Below are 26,686 nucleotides of genomic sequence, written 5' to 3'. Positions count from 1 at the left end.
CAGTTCTAGTGGCATGGTGAGTGTATTAGTCTGTTTTTGCATTGCTATAAAGGAACACCTGAGACTGAGTAGTTTATAAAGAAAAGATATTTTTTTGGCTCCTGGCTCTGCAGGCTGTACAGGCTTGGCACTAGCACCCACTTGGCGTCTGCTGCGGTCTCAGGAAGCTTTTACTCATGGTGGAAGGCCAAAGGGAAGCAGGCATGTCACATGGCAAGAGACAGAGCAAGAGGGATGCCAGGCTCTTTTCTTTTTTGTGTGTTGAGACAGAGTCTCGCTCTATCGCCAGGCTGGAGTGCAGTGGCGCTATCTCGGCTCACTGCAACCTCTGCCCACTGGGTTCAAGCGATTCTCCTGCCTCAGCCTCCTGAGTAACTGAGACTACAGGTGCACGCCACCATGCCCAGTTAATTTTTGTATTCTTAGTAGAGATGGGGTTTCACCATGTTGGCCAGGCTGGTCTCAAACTCCTGACCTCGTGATCTGCCTACCTTGACCTCCCAAAGTGTTGGGATTACAGGCATGAGTAACTGCACCTGGCTACCAGGCCCTTTTTGTTTTTTATTTTTTATTTGAGATAGGATCTTGCTCTGTTACCCAAGCTGGAGTGCAGTGGTTTAGTGTAGCTCGACCTCCTGGGCTCAAGCGCTCCTCCCACCTCAGCCCCCCGAGTAGCTGGGACCACACACATGCACCACCACACCTGGCTGATTTTATTTTTTGTAGAGAGACTGGGTCTTGCTGTGTTGTTCGGGCTGGTATTGAACTCCTGAGCTCAAGCGATCCTCCTGTCTCAACCTCCCAAAGTGCTGGGATTACAGGAGAGAATCACCTCATCTGGCCTCCAGGCTGTTTTAAACAACCAGCTGTCATGTGAACTAATAGAGTGAGAAGCCACTCCTTACTACAAGGAAACCATTCATGAGGGCTCCACCCCCATGACCTCCCACCAGGCCCCACTTCCAGTGCTGGGGATCACATTTCAAAATGAGATTTAGAGGAGACAAACCTCCAAACTCTATCAGTGAGACAGAAGAGGAATGAAACAGAGGGAAAAATACAAGATTCATTTCTTCATTTCATTCAGCAAACACTTATTAAGTGATGCTAAGCAGGCAGTCACCATGAGGTGTAGAATGACCACAGTGGTCCCAGGCCACATGACTGAAAGAATGAGGTCCTCTAAATCCGATGGGCAAAGCAAGAGAGGGATTGGCTTGAGGGGAAGATGTTGAGTGGACATTTCAAGAGGCTGAGTCATCTAAGTAGACAGTTGGTGCAGGAGTGAGACGTCAGGGCAGGTGCTTTAGGTTTAGAGCCTTTTCCCTGGACTCAGTAGAGAAAGCCACGGGAATCAATGGACTGTCCAAGGAGAAGATCAGGCTAGAACACCAAATCCGGGAGCTCCTGGTTGACTTTACTGAGAAGGTGGGAGGAGGAACTGGAGAAGGAGAAAGAGAGTGGGATTTTGCAGCATCTCATTAGAAAAGACTTAGGTGGAAAGAGGCTGGAGGAGGGAGTTAGGGGGACGGTCTCAGATGCTGCAGAGAGGTTGAAAGAAGATGAGGACAGAGATGAGGCCAGCATCTGGGCATCATGGGCAGCTTTTGAGTGTGCTTTCAATCGGGGCACATTTGGTTGCAAGAAATAGAAACCCACCCGAAAAGGGGCATTTATTGAGCAGACATAGTTCTGGGCTGCAGCAACTTCTCACCCCTGCTTCTCAGCAACCACTGGCTTCATTCTGGTCTGAGGGTGGACGGGTCTCCTCTGCTGGGCTCCTACCCCTGCCTCTCCCTAAGTCCAGCATGCACAGACTCTGGGCTTCTCTATCACTGGTCCTGACCCCCATACCTCATTGCCTGGTGATGAGTGGCCTCCTTTGATGGTCTTCCTTATCAAATATCTAGAGAGAAAATCTGATTGTCCCCACATAAGCCAGAATCTACCCTTAATCAAATTAGCAGGGTCTAAGAGATGGGTTGATGTGGTGGGCCAGGACCACTCAGACAGGAGGGAGATGGCGGATGTCGGGAGGGTTGAGGAATGAGAGGTTTTCAGAGAAAAGAACAAAGGCAGGCCCTCCAAAGTGGCTGCTCAAGTGTGTGCTGTCATGGGAGCAGAGAAATGAATGCTGAGGGTGACGACAGTGTTTCTAACTGCATGCAAGGGCGCATACTTAACAGCCAGGGACATGTTGGGGTAGGGGACAGCTCTGCTGGCTAATAGGGGGAGGGAGAGCCAGGGAAAATACAGTTGTGTACACTTGGAGCATTAGCCAGTAGAAAACCAAACTCACTCTGATGCCATCCTGATCCAATGCTCTGAACCCCAAGAAGGCCACCAGCCTAGGGGAGATTTGTCCATCTCAGCACAAGAGGTCCCATCCCACCACCCCCAAAGGCAGGCATGAGGACCAAGACTTCAGGTGGTGGCAGCAAGGGAGCAGCCAGACACTGCTTAAGAAACTGACAAGGAAGGCTTGTCGACCGGGCATAGTGGCTCATGCCTGTAATCCTAGCACTTTGGGAGGCCAAGGCAGGTGGATCACAAGGTCAGGAGTTTGAGACCATCCTGGCCAATATGGTGAAACCCGTCCCTACTAAAAATACAAAAAAAAAAAAATAGCTGGGCATGGTAGCGGTTGCCTGTAGTCCCAGCTACTCAGGAGGCTGAGGGAGGAGAATTGCTTGAACCCAGGAGATGGAAGTTGCAGTGAACTGAGATCATGCCACTGCACTCCAGCCTGGGCGACACAGTGAGACTACGTCTCAAAAAATAAAATAAAAATAAAAATAAAAATAAAAATAAAAATAAAGGAAGACTCCTTTCTGGGGGCCTGTACTCACCCTTAGCAGATCTCTGGATAATCCACCGTGACCCTCGTCCTAGGGTTTTTAATTCAGCTGTGTTTACAAGAGATGGATATCACTGTGTTTCTATCATCCTAGTCTGCAGGGGCAAGTTTGTTCCCATGATTCTATCTTGTGATATGTCATGGATATCAGGAGCAACTCAAGATAGCCACCACCTTGCCAATGTTTCATAAGTGTTGTTAATGAAGGTGTTTAAAATCCACACAGTGGAGAGAGTCGCTGTGATGAGTGACTACTCTGAATTTGTGACCTAAAAAGGGGAAATTCTGCTCCACACTCAAGTCAGGGAACAGCCTCAGCAGAGCTCTGTGCCAGATTGGGTGCCAAAGAATTGGAAAGAGATTAAATCCAGCAACACTGGCTGACTTTATGCAAGCAAAGCCACTTTCATCGGTATAAAGTTCAGGAATGACCGAAATTGGTTGTGTCTCACTGTCCTGGGGCTCCAAAGAAATATCTAAGCCCTACCAAGGTCTGACCTCCTCTGCGTAGCTTCCTTTACTGCATATTAAATCCTGAGTTGCAAGACTTTGGCCTGAAACATGTATTTCTTATTTCTCTCTGCTTGTGCTCAGTTAAATGTGAAAGGACCTGGAAAAGTACAAATGTATGGGAAGCTGGAGTGGCCATTTCTTTTTTCTTTTTCTTTTCTTTTTTTTTGAGACAGAATCTTGCTCTGTCGCCCAGGCTGGAGTGCAGTGGTGCCATCTCAGCTCACTGAAAGCTCCGCCTCTCGGGTTCAAGCGATTCTCCTGCCTCAGCCTCCCAAGTAGCTGGGACTACAGGCGTGCGCCACCATGTCCAGCTAATTTTTTGTATTTTAGTAGAGACAGGGTTTCACCATGTTGGCCAGGATGGTCTCGATCTCCTGACCTCGTGATTGGAGTGGTCATTTCCAAGTGGGACCAAGATTTTCATTTTGAGGAGACATAATTTTGCAGCTGGCTCCCTGAGCTTAAAAAGCACAGCTTTGTATTCACTTTTGGTCATTCAGAAAAACCATTCCTCTGAATATCCTTTTGCTGAAACTGGTCATAAGGTTGAAGTTAGAATCTGACAAAGTGCTTTTGCATCTCATGTTTCATAGCAAACAGATGAGACAAGCAACGCTTGAATCCCACTTGGTCACAAGCTCATCGCCACATGTGTTCCAAGTCTTTGAAAAGCTTTTGGTGATATAACTGTTTGCGGGGCCTGGTAGAAGTTTCCCTATTTGGCGTTTGTCAGCGTGCCTCTCTTTACCCAACACCAGCCTGCTTTACTGCCCCAGGACTGTCAATGCTTTGGCACATGCCTCCTCTTCATTTGGCATAAACAGAGAGACTTGGGTTGACATGTCTTGGCCCAACAGGTGTGGAGGAAAATGACCCTCTACAGACACCGATGTCAATCTTGGAGAAGCAGCTATTAAATAGAGGAAAAACAATGCCTGAGGGCAATCGGTCACTCCTTCCTGAGCTTCGGTCAGATGGGTAGATCCCAGGAGTTCAGGAAGTTAACCTTTAGAAGATATGTTCATCTCTGGCAAGATCAGTCTGCAGGCCCAAGGTCTAGGAGCCAAGAGTAGTGGTCAGACACGTGGTCCTAGGATCAAACCAGTACAGATGCAAGAGAAGGGCTGAGTGAAGACTTGGGATGCAGCACTCGGATTTAGAGTTCTGTTGGAGACACCAGGTCTCATGTCTTAAGTGCAATGGGGAAATTCAGTTTAGGAAATGCAAATCAAAACTAGCTTACTTTAGTAGCCTGAATTACTGGCAGATTGCTCGATGCCTGCTTATGAAGCGATGACCTAATTCCAAAGCCCACCACTGACAAGCCAGAGATTGACTTGGCCAGGATTGGCTTAGGAACTGGAGTGGGCCCTAGTCAAAAATGAGGAAGGAAGCATTTCTTTTCCTCCCTTCCACCCTGTCTCCTTTTCTTTCTTAATATTTTATTAGGGACTTTACAAGTATATACAAAAGTAGAGAGAACATTATAAGCATCCTTATGTACCCACTACTGGTTTCAACAATTGTCTACAATGGTTGATCTTATTTCATTTATTATCCTCCTTCCCACTAACATCTGCCTTCCTCCTTCCACTGTTGGATTTTTTTTTTTTTCAGACAGAGTCCCACTCTGTCGCTCTGTTGCTCTGTCGCCCAGGCTGGAGTGCAGTGGTGCGATCTTGGCTTACTGCAACCTCCGCCTCCTGGGTTCAAGAAATTTTCCTTCCTCAGCCTTCTGAGTAGCTGGGACTACAGGCATGTGCCACCATGCCCAGCTAACTTTTGTATTTTTAGTAGAGACGGGGTTTCACCATGTTGGCCAGGCTGGTCCTGAACCCCTTACCTCAGGTGATCTGCCTGCCTTGGCCTCCCAAAGTGCTGGGATTACAGGCATGAGTCACCGTGCCCGGCACTGTTGGATTGTTTTAAAACAAATAATCCCATTGTTTAATCAGTTACAGTTAAGCATGTATTTTGTATTAGTTTGTTCTCACACTGCTAATAAAGACATGCCTGAGACTGGGTAATTTATAAATGAAAGAGGTTTAATTGACTCACAGTTTCACATGGCTGGGGAGACCTTACAATCATGGCAGAAGGCAAATGAGGAGCAAACTCATGTCTTACATGGTGGCAGGCAAGAGAGCTCGTGTAGGGGAACTCCCCTTTATAAAACCATCAGATCTCTTGAGACTTATTCACTATCACAAGAACAGCATGGGAAAGACTCACCCTCATGATTCAGTTACCTCCCATTGGGTCCCTCCCATGACACGTTAGAATTATGAGAGCTGGGCCAGGCACGGTGGTTCACGCCTGTAATCCCAGTACTTTGGGAGGCCAAGGATCATGAGGTCAGGAGATCAAGACCATCCTGGCTAACATGGTGAAACCCCGTCTCTACTAAAAATGCAAAAAATTAGCCAGGCATGGTGGTGTGTGCCTGCAGTCCCAGATACTTGGGAGGCTGAGGCAGGAGAATCAGTTGAATCCGGGAGGCAGAGGTTGCAGTGAGCCAAAATTGTACCACTGCACTCTAGCCTGGGTGACAGAGTGAGACCCCATCTCAAAAAAAAAAAAAAAAAAGAAAGAAAAGAAATATGGGAGCTACAATTCAAGATTTCAAGATGAGAATTGGGTGGGGACAGAGCCAAACCATATCATATCTCTAAAAAATTAGGACTCTTTTTGTAAGCGTATAACCACAGTATCCTTATCATACAAAAAAATAAATAATTACTTAATAATAAAAATTGTGTCAGTGTTCAAATATCCCTGGTTGTCTCATTTTTAAAACTTTTGATTTATTTAAATCAGGATCCAAATGAGTTTCACAAGTTGCTTTTAGTTGATATGTCTCTTAAGGCACTTTTCCATTTCCCCCCCGAGTTTCCATATTCCTCCTATATCCTCCACCATATACATCCTCCAGACATTTCCTATGTCTTCCACTATTATATCTACCTTTTCCAGTAGATTATTTATGTTATGGTTATAAGAGCTGTGTTGAGTCTTTGCTAATTCCATGCTCTGGGTCATCTTTGCATCTACTTATATTGATTATTTTTCCTCTTGTTTGTAGGTCATTGTCTTATTCAGCCCAGGCTGCTATAACAGAATATCATAGACTGGTGACTTAAACAACATAAATTTATTTTTCACAGTTCTGGAGGCTGGGAAGTCCAAGATGAAGGTGCTGGCTAAGGCCCTGCTGAGGGTTATCTTCTTGGTTTGCAGATGGCCACCTTCTTGCTGTATCTTCACATGATAAAGGGACCATTTCTCCCAAGTCTCTTCTTACAAGGGCACTAATCTCATTCACGAAGATGGAGCCCTCCTGACCTAATCACCTCTCAGATGGCCCACCTCCAAATACCTTCACAATGGGGATTTCAACATAAGAATCTGGGGCAGGGGGTATAACATTCAGTCTATAGCAGTATGGTATATTATTTTCTGTATATAGTGTTGGAGTTTGCTAGTATATTTTTCAATATTTTTGCATCCCTCATGTTCATGAGTGATATTGGTTTGTAGTTTTTGTCTGGGGGTGTGTGTGTCATTTTTATCAGGTTGAGGAATCAGTGTCATTCTTCATAAAAGGAATTAAGAGGTTCTTCTGCCTTTAAAATGCTTTGGAATAATTTGTAGAGCACTCTGGGACTATCTGACTTTTAAAGATTTGGTAAAATTCCCTTGTGAAATTATCTGGGCCTGATCCTTTTGTTGTGGTATAGTTCCTTAGTAAATTTCTCTATTGTTTTTCTGTGGAAATAGGTATGTTTAAGTGTTGTAACTTTAATGGTGTCATTTCTGGCAAACATTTCACTAAGATGCTATCCACTTCATGCATTTTTTATTTGCATAGACGTCTGCAAATCAGCCTCTTGTAATGTTTAACATTTCTTCTGTTACAATGGTTATTTGCCTCTTGTAATTTTGTGTTTGTGCTTTCTCCCTTTTTCTTTCTGATCAAGGTAGCTAGTGATTTTTTTAGTTTATTCATTTTTTAAGAATTAGGCTTTTGTTTGGGCATGGTGGCTCATGCCTGTAATCCCAGCACTTTAGGAAGCGGAGGTGGGTGGATCACCTGATGTCGGGAGTTTGAGACCAGCCTGGCCAACATGGTGAAACCCCATCTCTACTAAAATTACAAAAATTAGCCAGGTGTGGTGGTGGGCGCCTGTAATCCCAGCTACTCCAGAGGCTGAGGCAGGAAAATCACTTGAACCTAGGAGGTGGAGGTTGCAGTGAGCCGAGATCACACCATCGCACTCCAGCTTGGGCGACAAAGCAAGACTCTGTCTCAAAAAAACCAAAGAAACAAAAAAGCAAAAAAAAAAAAAGATTCTGATTTATTCATTAATCACTCATTTTTCTCTTCTATATTTCATTTATTTCTACCTTTAACTTTATTTTTTCTTCTTTGTGCTTTTCTTGGTTTACTTTGTTTTCCTTTCCAGTTTTTTGAGTTGGGAATTTAATTCATTATTTTCCTTCTTTCATTTTCACTGACAAATATGTTTGATGCAAAGAATTTTCCTCTGATCACTGTTTTAACTACATCCCATTGACTCTGATATATATGTAGTGTTTTTGTTGTCATTATAAAACTGCCTTTGCAAAAGCTGTAACACTGAAAGAGATCTGACCTAACCAACTCTAGTTTGCCTTTAACCTCCAAACTGCCTCTGGTCACTTCCGGTTGTGGACCAAGATAACTGGGAGTGTTTTTTTTTTTTTTTTTTTTTTTTTTTGAGATGGAGTCTCCCTCTGTCACCCAGGCTGAATTGCAATGGCGCGATCTCGGCTCACTGCAACCTCCACCTCCCAGATTCATGCCATTCTCCTGCCTCACCCTCCCGACTAGCTGGGACTACAGGCGCCGGCCACCATGCTCGGCTAGTTTTTTGTATTTTTAGTAGAGACGGGGTTTCACCATGTTAGCCAGGATGGTCTTGATCTCCTGACCTCGTGATCTGCCTGCCTCAGCCTCCCAAAGTGCTGGGATTACAGGCGTGAGCCACCGCACCCGGCCTAGGGAGTTTATAGTTTAAATGATAATAACCCCTTCCAAAACTAAGCTCCCTCTTTTTTTTTTTTTTTTTTTTTTTGAGACAGAGTCTTGTTCTGTCTCCCAGGCTAGAGTACAGTGGCGCGATCTCAGCTCACTGCAAGCTCTGCCTCTCAGGTTCATGCCATTCTCCTGCCTCAGCCTCCCCAGTAGCTGGGACTACAGGTGCCTGCCACCATGCATGGCTAATTTTTTTGTATTTTTAGTAGAGCCTGGGTTTCACCGTGTTAGCCAGGATGGTCTCGATCTCCTGACCTCGTGATCCGCCTGCCTCAGCCTCCCAAAGTGCTGGGATTACAGGTGTGAGCCACCATGCCTGGCCCTAAACCGCCTTTATAAAACTAATGAAAAGGGCTAGGAGCAGTGGCTCATGCCTGTAATCCTAGCACTTTGGGAGGCTGAGGCAGGCAGAAAACTAATGAAAGGCCACCAGGTTAGGACGATAAGAGAGGTCTAACTTCTGCTAAGATGTAGGTGTAGTTGGTGGGGCATGGTGACTCACACCTCTAATCCCAGCACTTTGGGAGGGCGAGGTGAGTGGATCACCTAAGATCAGGAGTTCAAGACCAGGCTGACCAATATGGGGAAACCCCGTCTCTACTAAAAATACAAAAATTAGCTGGGGGTGGTGGTGGGCACCTGTAGTCCCAGCTACTCAGGAGGCCGAAACAGGAGAATTGCTTGAATCTGGGAGGCGGAGGTTGCAGTGAGCCAAGATCGTGCCACTGCACTCCAGCCTGGGTGACAGAGCGAGACTCTGTCTCAACAACAACAACAAAAAAATTACACTAGTTGTTCCAGAGGTCAAAAGTTTGCAACTTCCCCAATTATTCCTGTAAATAAAATCACTGTAGTACAACCTAAGGTTAGTCTTTTAAGATGTTTTCAGAGTTTGACATTTCTGATTACCAGATGATTTCACCTAGGCCAGCGATTCCTCTGTGGGCCTACGCCCCACCTCCCAGAATTGGACTCAGCACAGGAGTACCTTCTATCCACATGCCTCTGATTGCATCCCCAACCAATTAGCAGCACCCATTCCCTAGCTCCCTGCCCTCCAAACTATCTTTGGGAAAACCCTAGACTCTGAATTTTTGGGGAGGCCAATTTAAGTACTGACAGGTGTGTGCCACCGTGCCTGGCCACTTTCCTGATTTTTAAAATGCCTTTTATTAAATTTTCATTTAAATCTATTATCCCTTGGGTGCCTTATGATTTATTTATTTATTTCTGAGATAATTTTGTCTTTTTTCTTGTATTTTTTTCTGGAGTTCAATCAACAATCTTTTTATTCCTCCTTGCTTTTTGTCCATTTCTATTTGCATGTTTGAATTTCTGATTCAAAGTATTTTATATATGCTCAAATGCAGACTTGAGAGTATTATATGCTGTTTGGAGTGCTGAGTTAGAATTTTGTTCCTCTTCATAGCTGGTCTCAGGGTGTAAGGAAGATTTTCCTCAGGTAGTATGTGTAAAATATTATCTCCTTTTTTTGTTGTTTTGTTCTGTTTTTCAAAAACTCTGTGTGGATTTGTTGACCTTCTTCTTGTCCATTTTGATGGCACTGAGGTGTTTTATGGGATTCCTAGTTTAGCAGTCCCCTGGTCTGTACACAGGCCATGTTTGTTAGGGTGAGGTTCAAGAAGGTTTCTGAGTCGTTTTATTTTGTGATGCTCTTTTCTTTTCACAGAACTCTAACTTTTGTCTTTTTCTTTCTTTTCCCCATTTAACACTGCTGTGGTTTGAATGTTTGTCTTTTCAAAACTCTTGTTGAAATTTAATCCCCAATGTGGCAGCATTGAGAAGTGGGGCCTTTAATGGGAGGAAGATGAATTAATCCACTCATGAATTAATAGACTAATGGGTCATGATGGGAATGGGTTAGTTATCAAGAGAGTGGGCCTGTTATGAAAGCCAGTTTGGCGTACTCTAGCCTCTTGCCATGTGATGCCTCTGACCACCTCAGGACTCTGCAGAGAGTCCTCCCGACAGCAAGAAGGCCCTCACCACGTGTGGCTCCTTAACCTTGGATTTCCCAGCCCCCAAAACTGTAAGAAATAAATTTCTTTGTATTATAAATTACCCAGTCTGTAGTATTCTATTATAGGAACAGAAGATGGACCAAGACAAACACCCAGTTGCCATTGGGTAGTCCTATTATAATTTCTGCCTTTTTTTTCCCCCCAGAAAGCATGCATTTTGAATGCTGCCCTTTGTATTCTGTCTATCCCTTTGTTATTATTATTATTATTATTATTTGAGACAGAATTTTGCTCTTGTTGCCCAGGCTGGAGTACAGTGGTGCAATCTCAGCTCACCGCAACCTCCGCCTGCCGGTTTAAGCGATTCTCCTGCCTCAGTCTCCCAAGTAGCACATGGATTACAGGCATGTGCCACCACGCATGGCTAATTTTGTACTTTTAGTAGAGACAGGGTTTCTCCATGTTGGTCAGGCTGGTCTCAAACTCCCGACCTCAGGCGATCCACCCGCCTTGGCCTCCCAAAGTGCTGGGATTACAGGCATGAGCCACCATGCTCGGCTGTACCTATCCCTTTACATTCCATGTGCTTTGAAATTCCTTTGTAATAGTCCCTACTGTGACCTGCTCAGACACTTTTTAAAGAATTTTCTATGTTTGGGTATACTTAATCATCTGACAATAATTCTAGACCAATGTAGGCCCCTTTCATTAGCCGCCCTCTGTATCGTCCCAATTGTTTCTAGGGAACTGGGTCTGCCTTTGTTCTCTACAAACGCTCGTTGTAGGGTGAGGACAGGACCATGAGAAAAATCCAGGATTTTCTGACTTTCCTCTTTTTATTTACAGTTTTGAAAAGTGATTCCAGTTCTCTGTTTTATTTTCTGTCTTCAGGTTATAGAAAGTCTGCCTTTTGAGTACACTTATTTCTCCTTTCTCATTGTTTTATATCACTTTGGGAGGAAGTATTGGGGGACAGGTAACTGGAGGCCTCTATTATTTTCAGTTACCCCAAAAGCTAACTTAAAAACAAACAAATATGAAATTAGCTGGGTGTGGTGGTGCACCCCTGTAATCTCAGCTACTCGGGAGGCTGAGGCAGGAGAATCAGTCAAATATGGGAGGCAGAGGTTGCAGTGAGCAGAGATTGTGCCACTGCATTCCAGCCTGCGTGACAGAGAGAGACTCCCTCTCAAAAAAAACCCACAAAATACAAATATGGTTAAGTTGTTCTTCTGTTCTTGCTCTTGCTGGGGAGAAGTATAAACTGGCCAAATGGTACTTAACAAAGTACTATTCATTAAGGACATTTAAAAATTATATAATAGTTGTTATTGGTCAGGCGTAGTGGCTCACACCTGTAATCCCACGACTTTGGGAGACCAAGGCAGGCAGATCACAAGGTCAAGAGATCGAGACCAGCCTGGCCAACTTGATGAAACCCCACCTCTACTAAAAACACAAAAATTAGCTGGGCATGGGGGTGCGCGCCTGTAGTCCCAGCTACTCAGGAGGCTGAGAATCGCTTGAACCTGGGAGGCGGAGGTTGCAGTGAGCCGAGATTGCACCACTGCACCCTTGCCTGGCGACAGAATGAGACTCCGTTTTCAATAAGCTTGCCTGGGAAACAGAGGTTTTAAAAAGCTATTTGTAACTTAAATAATAAAGTAGCCTGATGTTAGCTAAAACTCTCTCTGAGGTCGGATGATTGCATTTGCGAAGTCCTATGATGTCATATGGGAGGCAAATATCTGCAGTTTCTTAGTTCTGCTCTGACATGTGTGTCATCAGGAATAATCTCTTTGGCTCGGTGTATTTGGCACTGACACTATCCCCCTCTCAAAATCTCTCCCATGTTGTTTGCACTGGAACAGCCTCCCCACCCCTTCATTCTGTCATCCCTCTCTCTTGCCTTAACCCACACTTCTTCATGATGTTGATACTGTATTTGATATCCAAAAATGACAGCATAGTTCAGCTTTGGGGTTCAAACTGATGTCTGAGTTTTTGTGGGTTACAGCAGCTTGTTTTAATAAGAAACACGGTTTTCGCTCATCTTGTCTGCAGAGAAGGACGGTATGGAAATTGCGAGTAAGGGGAACCTTATATTTTAATGTGTCATCAAGCATCTGGTTTAGCAGGGGAAAAAGACGCCCTTTACTGCAAATCATGTTTCCATTTTGCAATTCCAGAATGGAATGCTCAGAGCCTCATCCCCAGAGAGGCTGACACACTCTGGCATCCTGATGACACTGGGTCTGGCATAGACCAAGACAACACTGGTGGCTGCCAGTCAAGGGGCCATGCCTGTAAATGGTCATTTCAACAGTGGAGAGGGATTGGATGCATCCCTCAGTCTTCCCTCGCGTGGCATCCTTTGTGATGCAATGCTTAGATCTTCATGACTGCCAGCCACAGTTGGGTGCAGGCCGGTGTGAAGGAAAGGAAAGTGAGAGCCTCTGGGGAAATCTTATCAGTTAGCTTTTGCAACATCACAAACCACCCCAACACTTAGTGGTTTAAGACAAGAGTTTATTTATTTAGCTTTTGATCCTGTGGGTTGGCAACTTGGGATGGACTTAGCTGCCCCTCTGGGTGGTTCTCTTGGTCTCAGCTGAGATCCCTCATGTGTCGGTGTTCAGCTGTGGGCTGGCGAGCTACCAGCTACCACTCACCAGCCATGAAAACAAGGGAATATGCTGACTCTGTAGTCTCTGAACAAGGCAAATTTAGATTGGCTCTTGGGTAAAGGTCTGTCCAAATAGATTAGCCCCGTTGGTCCTTGGGCCTCACCACTGACCATTACCCAGTCCTTGCTTAGTGGTGTCATCACTGTTCAGAGCCTGGGATATCTCACAGAATTGTGGGTATGATCTGGATAGTGGAGCAATGGAAATAACTTTCTTTTTTTTTTTTTGAGACAGAGTCTTGCTCTGTCGCCCAGGCTGGGGTGCAGTGGCCGGATCTCAGCTCACTGCAAGCTCCGCCTCCCGGGTTTAGACCATTCTCCTGCCTCAGCCTCCCGAGTAGCTGGGACTACAGGCGCCCGCCACCTCGCCCGGCTAGTTTTTTGTATTTTTTAGTAGAGACGGGGTTTCACCGTGTTAGCCAGGATGGTCTCGATCTCCTGACCTCGTGATCCGCCCGTCTCGGCCTCCCAAAGTGCTGGGATTAACAGGCTTGAGCCACCGCGCCTGGCCGGAAATAACTTTCTAGTGATCTGGTAAACTCTCTCCAGATAGGATGCCTCAGAAAGTAGTGAGTTTCAGTGAGTTTCCCATCACTGGAAGTATTCAGCAGACTCAGAGATCCCATGAATATTCTAGGTTCTGGTTTAGAGGTTCATACCTTGGAAAGCCAACCTGCCAAGGTACCTGGCCCCTGTCCCTGAAGAATCAGATTCCAGCTCATGAGCTAGAAACTTTATGACCTGGCTAAACCATCCTAGGACATGATTTCCTGAGACCTCCCCATTAAAGAGCAGTGTAGGCTGGGTGTGGTGGCTCATGCCTGTAATCCCAGCACTTTGGGAGGCCGAGGCGGGCAGATCACGAGGTCAAGAGATTGAGACCATCCTGGTCACCAAGGTGAAGCCCCGTCTCTACTAAAAATACAAAAATTAGCTGGGCGTGGTGGTGTGTGCCTGTAGTCCCAGCTACTCAGGAGGCTAAAGCAGGAGAATTACTTGAACCCGAGAGGTGGAGGTTGCAGTGAGCCAAGAGCCCGCCACTGCACTCCAGCCTGGCAACAGAGTAAGACTTTCTTAAAACAAAAAACAAACAAACAAAAAACAAAAGAGCAGTGCAGGGCTGCAGAGCTATCCTCTCTCCCCAGTTTGGCTGCAGCCCTTCCCACTTCCCCAGCCACACTGTGTCCCTCTCCACCTGGCCCTGTGTCACTGTCTACCTGACCCTGTATCCCTGTCTACCTAGCCCTCTGTCTGCTCCCTGACTCAACTGCTTGTGCTACCCCAGTGCCTACTCCACTTCTGACCCTGCCAATCTGAGCTGTCCCCTAGGTCCACCCGCCATTCACAATTCTCTGTCACTCAGGCTGGAGTGCAGTGGCACAATCTTGGCTCACCGCAACCACTGCCTCCTGGGTTCAAGCGATTCTCCTACCTCAGTCTCCTGGGTAGCTGGAATTACAGGTGCCTGTCACCATACCTGAATAATTTTAGTATTTTTAGTAGAGATGGAGATTTTTGGCCAGGCTAGTCTCAAACTCCTGACCTCAAGTGATCTGCCTGCCTCAGGCTCCCAAAGTGCTGGGATTATAGGCATGAGCCCCCATGCCTGGCCATAGTCCTTCTCAATTCTAATAGCCTGTGACAGAGCTTGACACTTGGATGGCAGGAAGTCTAGGCTGCAATTAGGTGATAATTTGTTGGTGGTGGTAGTGATAGGAATCTGAAACAACATCTTATTAACATTGGAACCAATGAATGGAGTGAACTCACTTTACTATTCCTTTAATTGAACAAGTATTTATTGGGTTCCAGTGCAAAGAGTCCTGAACCAGGAGAAAGAAGACCTAGGTTTGGATCTCAGCTCTGCCAGCCTATCAGTCAGAATTGAGTCAGGAGATGAAAAGCTTCCAGTTGTTTGTTTGTCTGTTTTTGTTTTTGAGATGGAGTCTCATTTTGTCACCCAGGCTGGAGTGCAGTGGCAAGATCTCAGCTCCCTGCAACCTCCACCTCCTGGGTTCAAATGATTCTCCCGCTTCCACCTCCTGAGTAGCTAGCTGGAACTACAGGCGCCCGCCACCACGCCTGGCTAATTTTTGTATTTTTAGTAAACACGGGGTTTCACCATGTTGGCCAGGCTGATCTCGAACTCTTGACCTCAGGTGATCAGCCTGCCTTGGCCTCCCAAAGTGCTAGGATTACAAGCGTGAGCCACTGCTCCCAGCCACACTTCCCAGTTATTTTAATAGAATTTGATATATGAAGAATTGTTATCTATGTAAGTAGAAAGGCAAAAAGCAAACTCTCAGGTATCATGGAAGGTAGCAACTTCAGAAAGCAGCTACCACCCTTAAGCCTGGGGGAGGAAAGGGTAGAAGTTGAAATTATTAAAATTTGGAAGCTTATGGCCAGGCACGGTGGCTCATGCCTGTAATCCCAGCACTTTGGGAGGCCAAGGCGGGCGGATCACGAGGTCAGGAGATCAAGACCATCCTGGTTAACATGGTAAAACCCCATCTCTACTAAAAATACAAAAAAAATTAGCCGGGTTTGGTGGCAGGCACCTGTAGTCCCAGCTACTTGGGAGGCTGAGGCAGGAGAATGGCGTGAACCCAGGAGGTGGAGCTTGCAGTGAGCCGAGATTGCGCCACTGCACTCTAGCCTGGGTGACAGCGTGAGACTCTGTCTCAAAAAAAAAAAAAAAAAAATTTGGAAGCTTAGAGGAGGAGCCCCACAGAAGTGAACCTCAGAGCTCCATGGAGGGGGCTCCACGTGGCTGGAGCTGGCGTGTCTGAGGGAGCACCATGTGGCTGGCTCTGCAGGAATCAGTAAAACTGCAAACTTGGTTCTTTCACTGCTGAGGGAGGGAACTGCTACTGCCTGGGTGAAGCAGTGGGCCAGGGTGCTGCTCACAGAAACAAGAAACAGACCGGAAGGAGTGTGTTCCCTGTCCTTCTTCCTCCTCTGGCCTCTGGTCCCTCCTGGCAGAGCTTCTTAAAGAGCAGTTGGCAAAGCAGAAATGCAGTTTGCAGAGTCCCCCAACATCTGAATGTGGGGGATTTGGAGGTGACAAGCAATAACTCAATAACTGGCCCAGCCTGTCATGACCAGAAGGATGAATATGTCAGTTCTGTTTCTGATCACTGGGTTATGAGAGCAGGGAATCTCTAAGGTTTTCCCAGTCCTGATGTTCTACAAGATTGGAATTTTCTACATCAAAATTTCTAGGTGGCCTCAAAGGTGGAGGAAGGGAAGAAATAGGAGGCTAAGGGGAGGGTGTGAAACAAGAGTCATCATTTTACTCAAACCCCACAGAACAGCCAGGTGCTTGGTGCTGTGAAGGTCTCTTGCCAGAGCAGAAGGCAAGCAACCTCTGACAAATCTCTTTCCTGGGCTACGGCTGTTTGTTTGTATTAAAACGGGAACATGATAACAGAGCTATTAGTAGCTCCATGCTCAGCTGTGTAAGGTAGGGAGTTAGAACACTGAATTCAGTCACCAGAGAAAGAAGCTGAGGTCTCCTGATGGCCTTAGGATGAGGGCTGGGCCATCTGTGAATAGCAACGGGCCTAGGTCACTGGGTTTGTCAATCAGCCATGGGAGCTGTGGGTCCCCCTTGATGAGCAAACACAACTTGGACCACCTCCTCCACTGATGTGGAACCGGACTGCCCGAGGCCTCTGTGGCTGGGGAGCAATGCCATGGCAGAAAACGCGGTTCTGAGCTGAGCTTGCTGGTCTGGTCTGGTCTTGTCTGGAGAAGCGATTCAGAGCCTGTAGGGCCCTGGTCGAGATGAGAGGAGGCAAGCCTATGTGAAGCCAGTTCTGGTTCCAGCCTTGGAACTGGAAGACTGTGGGATGTTGGGTAAATCATTTCCAACCTCTAGGCCTCAGCTTCCTCATCTGTAAAAAGAGGCTTTGGAGAGGGTGGTCTTCAAGCTTCTTCCAGCACTAATAATCTAAATTATTCTATGTAGGAGAAAAATCAGAATTTATTAAACTTATAAAACGATACATTTCTATCACGTTGCAAAAAAAGATAATTTTTTCAATAGAGAGTAAAAACTCTAATAGAAAACATGATGTGACTGCCTAACATGTCAACAAATCCCAATAGATTATTACTAGGCTGTACTCACAGAGAAGTATGGGGTAAAGACCTTGTGCAAGCTGCAAAACCTCTCTAAGCCTTCATCTTATCATTGATGAAACAAGACCTGTGTGATTTTTCTTTTTTCATTTTTTTTTTTTGAGACGGAGTTTTGTTTAAAGAAACCAGGGCTGGACGGTAGATCTTGCTCACTACAACTTTCTGCCTGCTGGAAACACGCTCAGTGATTCTGCCTCAGTTTCCTCGAGTAGCTGGGATTGTTAGGAGCCTGCCACACCAGTTATATTTTAGGTAGGGACAGCGTTTCACTATGTTGGCCAGGCTGGTCTCGAACTCCTGACCTCAGGCGATCCACCCACCTCAGCCTCCTAAAGTGCTGGGGTTACAGGCATGAGCCACTGTGCCCGTCCAAGACCTGTGTGATCTTGTCTCCGATTCCTCAGCTCCCTGCCCCTCTCTACCCCATGTGCAGTGTATAAAATGGGGCATCAGCCTGGCCTAGACTTCACGGTCCCTAGCAATGTCTTCCACCCGCTCCGCCATGGTGGCTTCTGCAGTCTTGCTGCTGTGTTGCTTCTCATGTTTCCATTTCCCCTTCTCTTGCAGGCCCGCGCATAGGGCCCAAGTCCCCAGTTACGCTTTTGGTCATCTTGGCCATGGTTCTGGCTACCCATTTCTGCTAGGCTGCCTCAGCCACAGTGATTAGTCACCTGGCCCAAACCTGCACTTTCCACTCTCCTCCCTGATCAAGGAGGGGGATCACATGAGCTGATTCCAAATCAGCTTTAGTTGCCAACAACTGGAAAAACCATGCTCTGTTATAGAACTAAATAAACAAGAGATAAAGACAGGAAGTTACCTTTGAATTCTTTGCAAAAATCTTCCCAAGTTGGTAGCATCACATTGTTCATTGAATGCAGGATCTCCATCCTTCTTCCTGCTCACTTTGGCCAAACCACTTATGTGCATTTACAGGCTTTGGCAGTTCATCTGCTATTAAAAAAAAAAAAAAGGACAAAACATATCTCATAGCTTTGCCCTAAGTATGAAAGAGGACATGAGCATCTAACACAGCTTGGCACATTAAAAAAACAAAAACAAAAACTCAATGTTGGCCGGGCACGGTGGCTCATGCTTGTAATCCAGCACTTTAGGAGGCCAAGGTGGGGGGATCGCCTGAGGTCAGGAGGTCGAGACCAACCTGCCCAACGTGGTGAAACCCCGTCTCTACTAAAAATACAAAAATTAGCTGTGTGTGGTGGCACACACCTATAGTCCCAGCTACTCAGGAAGCTGAGGCAGGAGAATCACTTGAACCCAGGAAGCAGAGGTTGCAGTGAGCCCAGATCATGCCACTGCACTCCAGCCTGGGCGACAGTGAGACTCCGTCTCAAACAAACGAATAAACAAAGAAACAAAAAACTCAGTGTTTATGAAATGCATTAGTAAGAAGTGAATTAGGCTGGGCACCGTGTTTCACGCCTGTAATCCTAGCACTTTGGAAAGTTGAGGCGGGCGGATCAGCTGAAGTCAGGAGTTTGAGACCAGCCTGGCCAACATGGTGAAACCCCATCTCTACTAAAAATACAAAAATTAGCCAGGCATGGTGGCACACGCCTGTAGTCCCAGCTCCTTGGGAGGCTGAGACAGAAGAATCTCTTGAACCCGGGAGACTGAGGTTGCAGTGAGCTGAGATCGCACCACTGTACTCCAGCCTGGGCGACAGAATGAGACTGTCTCAAAAAAAAGTCGGTCCCTGCACACCTGAGGCCTTTCTCACCTCCGTGGTCTGAAGCTGTAGTTAAATTGGCTTAAACTGCCCCATTCTGAGCACTGTGGGGTGTCATTGCCTTCCCAAAGACTTGTCTAAATGCCTCAGGTTTACATTTCCCCCAGCTGCTTCTGACTCCAAGTTTCTTCTATAAGATGCTTAATTGGTTTGTGTCCCCACGAAATTCATATGTTGAAATCCTAACCCTAGTACCTTAGAATGTGATTGCCTTTGGAGATAAGACCTTTCAAAAATGAAGCCTATGGGGGCGCCAGATCCAACATGACTGTTGTCCTTAGAAGAAGAGAGTGGGAGGTGGGGCGCGGTGACTCACACCTGTAATCCCAGCACTTTGGGAGGCCGAGGCGGGCGGATCACGAGGTCAGGAGATCAAGACCATCCTGGCTAACACGGTGCAACCCCGTCTCTGATAAAAATACAAAAAAATTAGCCAGGCGTGGTGGCGGGCACCTGTAGTCCCAGCTACTCTGGAGGCTGAGGCAGGAGAATGGCGTGAATCCGGGAGGCGGAGTTTGCAGTGAACCGAGATCTCACCACTGCACTCCAGCCTGGGCGATAGAGCAAGGCTCCCTCTCAAAAACAAAAAAGCTTAGGACATAGAGGGACACAGAGGGAAGACCATGTGAAGACATGGGGAGAAGACTGCCCTCCACAAGCCAAAAAGAGGACTCAGAAGACACCAACCTGGCCAACGCCTTGATCTGGAACCTGTAGCCTCCAGGATGATGAGACAGTAACTGTTACTGAAGCCGCCGAATCTGTGGTGGTGTTACCGCAGCTGGAGCTGAGCAGAGCAGGCCCTCTTCTCTGCTCAGAGCATTCACACTCTCACAGAAGCCCCAGTCACCCCAGGCATGTGTGGGCCACAGAGTTGACAGTTTCTGGAGGGTGGTTTCCGGAAAGTGGTTTCTGGAGGGTGCTTTATGGATTTTACGTCACAGCAGCGCCCACAGCTGAAGATGGAAGATTGCACAGATCCGCCCTGCGAAGTCCCCTGTGCCGCCGCCATTTTGGTGAGGCATCCTCTCTCCCTCCCTCCCGCCCAGTCCTCAGGAGTAGCCGCTAGTTCTTTTCCTCCCTTTACCAGGGCTTTCCCTGTGTTTTGCCACCTGTTGAAGACTTGCCGCCATTCCCAATTGGCTCATTCAAGACGTTTTGCTTAATAAGATTCTCCTTCTTAGAAAAATTATTCTGTGGCCAGGCATGGTGGCATATTATGGCTTGAATCCTAGAGGCAGAGGTTTCAGTGAGCCGAGATCGCGCCACTGCACTTCGTCCAGTCTGAGTGACAGAGTGAAACGATCTCAAAAAAAGAAAAAGAAAAATTCTTCTGTAGTTCTTTGAGGGGGAAGAGGCAAACAGTCTTGTCTCTCATCCCTCCCAACATTTATTTTATTTTATTTATTTTTTTTTTTTGAGACGGAGTCTTGCTCTGTCGCCCAGGCTGGAGCGCAGCGGCGCGATCTTGTCTCACTACAAGCTCCGCCTCCCGGGTTCCCGCCATTCTCCTGCCTCAGCCTCCGGAGTTGCTGGCACTACAGGCGCCCGCCACTTCGCCCGGCTAATTTTTGTATCTTTAGTAAAGACGGGGTTTCACCGGGGTAGCCAGGGTAGTCTCGATCTCCTGACCTCGTGATCCGCCCACCTCGGCCTCCCAAAGTGCTGGGATTACAGGAGTGAGCCACCACGCCCGGCCCAAACATTTTTTTTAACCTAGTAGTGGAATTCTTTTTTTTTTTTTTTTAAAGTAAAACTAGAACTCATTTTTTTTTTTTTTTTTTTAAAAAAAAAAAAAAAAAAGGAATACTTGTGCAGAACGTGCAGGTTTGTTACTTAGGTATATGAATGCCATGGTGGTTTGCTGCACCTATTGACCCGTCCTCTAAGTTCCCTCTCCTCACTCCCAACCCCCAGCAGGCCCTGGTGTGTGATGTTCCCCCTCTCTGTGTCCATGTGTTCTCAATGTTCAACTGCCACTTATGAGTGAGAACACGCGGTGTTTGGTTTTCTGTTCCTGTGTTAGTTTGCTGAGGATGATGGCTTCCAGCTTCATCATCGCTGCAAAGGACATGAACTCATTCTTTCTTAGGGCTGCAAATTCTTTTTTCAAGCAATGTCTTATGCAGAAACCCCATATATGAAACATACACACTTGTAAAAATTCGGGTGAAATTCACCTTACATAAAATTAACCATTTAAAAGTGAGCAATTCAGTGGCATTTAGTATATCACAATGCTGTGAAACCACCACTTCTATTTAGTTCCAAAACATTTTCATCACCCTAAAATAAAATCCTGTGCCCATTAAGCCGACACTTCCCCTTCCCCCCCGCCCCTGACAGCAACCCGTCTGGTTTCTGTCTCTATGAATTTGCCTAACTCTGGCTGTTTCCTATCCATGGAATCGCAAAATCTATGACCTTTTGTGCCCGGCTTCTTTCACTTCGGGTGAGGCTTTTGGAGCTCCTCCTCGTTGTAGCATGTGTCAGGACTGCATTCCTTTTCATGTCTGAAGAATATTCCATTGTATGGATAGACGGCATCTTGTTTATCCATTCATCTGGTGAAACATACACACTTCTGCTCTGTTCCATCCAGAAGCGGGGTACTGAGCTCCGCCTCCTCGACTAGCTTCCTCCACCACCTCCAAGGAGCTCCTAAGGGTCCTCTGAGCTTCGTAAGATGCGTGGTCTCCGGAAGCCTTTGATGAAATAAATGCTAATTTGTTTCCATGGAGTGGTCCTACCTTGTGGCAGGGGTAAGGAGCTTCCATTTGCCTGAAAGTTTCTGCCCTACACAAAAATAGAAACTGGCTGCATGCATGCACAGGATGGCTGAGTGGTAATGACTGGAGGAACTGCGGGCGGCCGGAGGCTGTGGGGCAGGAGGGTCTTTGGGTCGGTACTCTCTGCCCCACCCGAGGTCCACAGGGCCTCCTCCACCCAGGGTGGGCCGGCAGGTCTGCCTGTCAGCGATCTGGGCAAGCCTGCTGCTTTTTATGACCTCACTTGCCGAAACTCAAGCCACGCCTGGGTAAGTACATTCTGCACACTCCATAAACAGGTGCCAGACTGCCGCGTCATCACATTTTTGCAAGTTTTTTTTTTTTTTTCTTTTTGTATGTGTGTTTCCACATTATTTACGGCGGAATTTGCCCAGGTGCAAACAGGAAGCCCTGGGAGCAGTTGTCTCATTTTTAGAAAGAAAGGTTTGTTCCCGGCCCTACTGCATAAAGGGTAAGAGAGAAATGAGAGGTTCCTGGCGGAAGGCTCCTTGCAAGGGACAGTTCTGAGCTGCTAGGTGCGGCCAATCGGATGGCAGGGGCCGCTTTAGTTTGGATAAGCCTTCTCTGAAAGGAGCCCTGCTGATGTAATAACGGGGAAAATCCCTGTGTGAAAGGCCCTGAAACTGACGGGCTGGGAAACGCTGATTCCCCGTGGGCAGGAACGCTTGTCTAATCGCGACGGCTCTGCACGGCTCCTGCCCAGGTATGAAGTGCAGCGGCTTGCACCAGTGCGAGGGCGGAGACGCACTGTTTGCCCGACTGCTTGGGGTGTGTCAGGGGTTCTGCTTAGAACTCGCACAATTCTGAACGGAGGAGGAGAAAGTCCAGTTGCTGAAGGGCAGAATTTCCATGCGCCCGCAGCCTCCAAATCCAGACCACCCCCAAAAGTAAGTAGGAGGCAGAGATGTGTGCACCTTCGGTTCTGTCTTGAGAAAGCCCGAGAGGGTGGTGGTTGCAGAGTTCTCTAGAAGAGGATTCCAGGAAGCCAGGCTTCCCTCGGTGGTTTTACAATTTACACCTCACCAGGAGTTTTGCCGGTCTCTTTAGTCTGTTTGTTTAAAAACCTAGTTCAGATGCCTTGATTTTTAATAAGGTTATTGTATTCACTTTGGTTAATGATTGTCACAAATTAATATTACATTCAACCTTATGGTTCAACCTGGAAGATACAAGGAAGTTAATAATTGATAAGGCAATGATTCTTCTAACACTCAATATTTTCTAATGAGGGATCATCTTCCAAATGAACATAAAAAATAAATGGAAGTGATTAATTTTAAATGCATGTAGATTTTTACATTCTCTGAGCATGTGATTGTGTGTGTGTGTGTGTGTGTGTGTGTCTACAGCGAAAGGCAAGAAAGGATTAAGGAGTCATATCCTTTTGATTAAAGGGTTAGGAGTGAAAGAATTGACTGCTGTCGGGACGTCAGTCACAGTTTTCTCAGTTTGGAGGCATTTTAATTGGGCCTGTTTGAACCATTTTCTTTTCCAGTGATGGTTCAGTACACATAGTGCAGGGTGACAACGCAATCAGTGTTGCTTAAATAAATAAGCAAGTCAATGGGTGAATTTTAAACTCTCTGAGGAAATACTATGATGAAAACCGTATTTCCATGAAGAAATCTTCACTTAGAAGGATGAAGTTTGAGGTTTATTTCCAACTTTTGGCCTCCCCAAACTGGGTCTTTGGCAAGCTCCTTACGTTCTCCAGCCTGAGTTCCCCCACTGGGTTAGACTAGTCATCTCTACAGCTCCAGCTCTGAAAGTCTATGATTCTTAAAGATTTTCTGTAATTTAGTTTTTCTAACTGGAAAAAGTGAAGGTAACACCTCTAGGCCTGAATATATGATAGCATCATATGGAATTCAGTTGGATGAGGTCAGTAAATGCACTGGGCTTCTCCGTGAATTGTGTGGGAAGCACCCTAATTACGATGATCATTAAATAGGCCGGGTGTGGTGGCTCACACCTGTAATCCCAGCACTTTGGGAGGCCGAGGCGGGTGGATCATGAGGTCAGGAGTTCAAGACCAGCCTGGCCAAGATGGTGAAACCCCGTCTCTACTAAAAATACAAAAATTAGCCAGGCGTGGTGGCGGGCATCTGTAATCCCAGCTACTCTGGAGGCTGAGGCAGGAAAATCGCTTGAACCCAGGAGGCGGAGGTTGCAGTGAGTCGAGATCGTGCCACTGCACTCCAACCTGGGCGACAGAGTGAGACTCCATCTCAAAAAAAGAGAAAGAAAAAGAGAAAGAAAAAAAAAGATCATTAATAAACCATGTCACTAAGTGAGCCCATGAAATGATTCTAGTTGACTTGGCAGTATGCTGCCTTACATGATCTCGTCTGGTCCCAATCACCCATTTTCCTTAGCAAGAAAGCCATTCTGCCTTGATAAAAAGTGTGTGCAGAAGTGAAACTGATTTGATGAAACAAGTGTTTAGAGTAAAAAAAATAAAAACCATATGTTGTTGGAGAGCAGTGGATTTCACGCCTCCTGATGTCTGACACTGAGCTCTGCCGTCACCAACAGTGGGAAACCAGCCACACTCTGAATTTCCAAACTGAACACAATTAGAAACAGAAAATAATCTGACAAGCAGCATTCCTCAGGCTCTTTGGCAAACCGACCCCTTTTGTCACTCCGTTTGTATATATACGTATATGTGTACACTGGCACTAGCTCAGAGTCTCAGTAACAAACCCGTTTTTCAGAAGTGTCTGCCAGCCCCGGGGTGGGGAATGAAAACATCAGCCCGTATTGGGAAAGAAACCTGGGTGGCAGATCGCGAAAGAAAACCCTTCAAAAGTAATTTTCCATGATGTGACTGTAGAGATAAACATTTCCCATTATCTGGCTTTTGAGTTTGGGGAGATGAGCAGACAGAAAAAACCTCAGATCTTTTTTCATTTCACAGATGTTTATATCCTTTTGTTTCTTCCAGTCACCTCTGACAAAATTCTGGAGACGCTGGGTACCCTGAATCACCATGGGCAATGAGAACAGCACCTTGGACAACCAGGTGGGTGTCAGGAAGCTTCTCTCTCGAGATACGTGGTGCTCTTGGCTGACCTTGACTAGGTTCTTCTTACAGCGTCTCATCTTCACCCAGGAAGGAGCAAGCCAAGACAGCTTCTGCGTAGATGCGTGCAAACATTTATGGATCTATGCAGCCATTTTTCATTTCATTGGAATTCTCTTACAATTAAGGCTAGCTCTAGTTAAAGCCAGAAACGCTAATTCTACTTATTATTTATTATTATTTTTAAAGATGTGGTCTTGCTCTGTCACCCAGGCTGGAATGCAGTAGCATGATCATAGCTCACTGCAGCCTCAAACACCTGGACTCAAGTGATCCTCCTGCCACACAGCCTTTCATAGCGATCCTCCTGCCACACAGCCTTCCATAGAGATCCTCCTGCCACAAAGCCTTCCAAGTAGCTTGGACTACAGGCATGTACCACCACACCTGGCTAATTTTTTAATGTTTGGGTTTTGTAGAGATGGGGTCTGGCTATGTTGCCCAGACTGGTTTTGTACTCCTGGACTCAAGCAATTCCCCTTCTTTGGCTTCCCAAAGCGCTGAGATTACAAATATGAGCCACCATTACAGGCATGAGCCACCAGGCCTGGCTTTACTTTTTATTCTGTCTTCTAAAACTGACCTAAGAGAGGTTGGCACATTTTTCCTAGGTTGTGTCCATCAACTTACATGGATTTAGCAGAAGTTAAAATAAAACTTTTCCATGCTGCTCCCCCAAATAAAGCTATGGCCATTAAAAAATGATTTTGAAATCTATCAGTGTTGGGCAGATTAAATGTAAGTGGTCATTCTCATGTTAAACAAGATTTTCACAATTGAAGAATGGACTTTAACTGCTTAATTGTGCATCAGCTGAAATATTACAACCTATTCAAATTTTTCATTATCTATTTTAAGTTTGAAAGTTTTAACTTAATGCCTTGGTGAACAAAATCAGGAAGACACTTTCCCATTTATCTCACACAAACTGGAAAGTTTGGATTAATGACATTGAGTTCCTTGAATGAGAAAATTGGATCTAAAAACTCTCCTACTGTAATTCATTTTCCCTCTGCCTTTTTCTTCCCTACACTTTTTCTTTTTCTTTTTTTTTTTTTTGGACAGAGTCTCTCTGTGTCACCGAGGCTGGAGTGAAGTGGCACAATCTCCATCTCCCGCCGGGTTCAAACGATTCTCCTGCCTCAGCCTCCTGAGTAGCTGGGATTACAGGGGCCTACCAACATGCCCAGCTGATTTTTGTATTTTTAGTAGAGACAGGGTTTCACCATGTTGGCCAGGCTGGTCTCGAACTCCTGACTTCAGGTGATCCACCCTCCTCGGCCTCCCAAATTGCTGGGATTACAGGCATGAGCCACTGTGCCTGGCCTCTACAATTTTCTTTTCTCAAGCAAGAAAACAAAGGGTCAAAAGAAAAGTTGTCAAACTCCAGTGTCTTTAGGGGCAGGCCAGAAACAATAATTGTGTTAAAAGACTGGGTCTGAGACAACAGGGAGAGGCAAGTGCTCTGGCAAACAGGGAGTTCTCGTCCTACTGCCTAAAGAGGGTAGCCACCATCAGCTCCAGTGGTTGATTGCCCTGTGGGAAGGTGGGCCCAATGTTCTGAGTTCAAAAGAACTCAGAAACCCATATTTTTCTATGAAATATTACGTTGTTAAATTAAACTTATTATTTTGAGATATTAGTAGATTCATATGCAGTTCAAAGAAACAATACAGAGAGCCCAAGTATGGCGGCTCACATCTCTAATTCCCGAACTTTGGGAGGCTGAGGCAGGAGGATAGCTTGAGCCCTGGAGTTAGAGATTAGCCTGGGCAACATAGGGAGACTCGTATCTACCAAGGAA

At 46.1% G+C, this 26,686-nt stretch overlaps 1 protein-coding gene and 1 long non-coding RNA gene across 24 annotated transcripts in view; one reads left to right on the top strand and one right to left on the bottom strand.

Annotated features, from left to right (window-relative positions):
• Window positions 1-26,686, top strand: part of TACC2 (transforming acidic coiled-coil containing protein 2) — a 255,604-nt gene that overhangs the window by 1,039 nt on the left and 227,879 nt on the right. For 19 of the 23 annotated variants that reach the window (XM_021943767.2, XM_021943764.2, XM_021943772.2 and 16 more), the window contains exon 2: window positions 24,745-24,822. The exons of 1 other annotated variant lie outside the window; for it this stretch is intronic. In XM_021943767.2, the coding sequence (XP_021799459.2) occupies window positions 24,790-24,822 (33 nt within the window). In that variant the 5' untranslated portion in view covers window positions 24,745-24,789. Of the gene's footprint in view, window positions 1-19,936; window positions 20,025-21,380; window positions 21,771-22,530; window positions 22,685-24,744; window positions 24,823-26,686 lie in introns of those variants that run through there. 3 more of the 23 variants (XM_021943763.2, XM_021943762.2, XM_021943761.2) reach the window with 3 other exon arrangements.
• Window positions 15,829-19,783, bottom strand: LOC103887781. The gene is made up of 3 exons (XR_652016.4): window positions 19,696-19,783; window positions 18,079-18,212; window positions 15,829-17,077 (listed from the first exon to the last, which is right to left on the bottom strand). It is a non-coding gene; the product is annotated as an uncharacterized LOC103887781 (long non-coding RNA).

Source organism: Papio anubis, chromosome 11, assembly GCF_008728515.1.
Source record: "Papio anubis isolate 15944 chromosome 11, Panubis1.0, whole genome shotgun sequence".
NCBI classification, from domain to species: Eukaryota; Metazoa; Chordata; class Mammalia; order Primates; family Cercopithecidae; genus Papio; species Papio anubis.
Note: the sequence above shows the minus strand (reverse complement) of the source record. Positions and strands in the feature narration are given on the sequence as shown.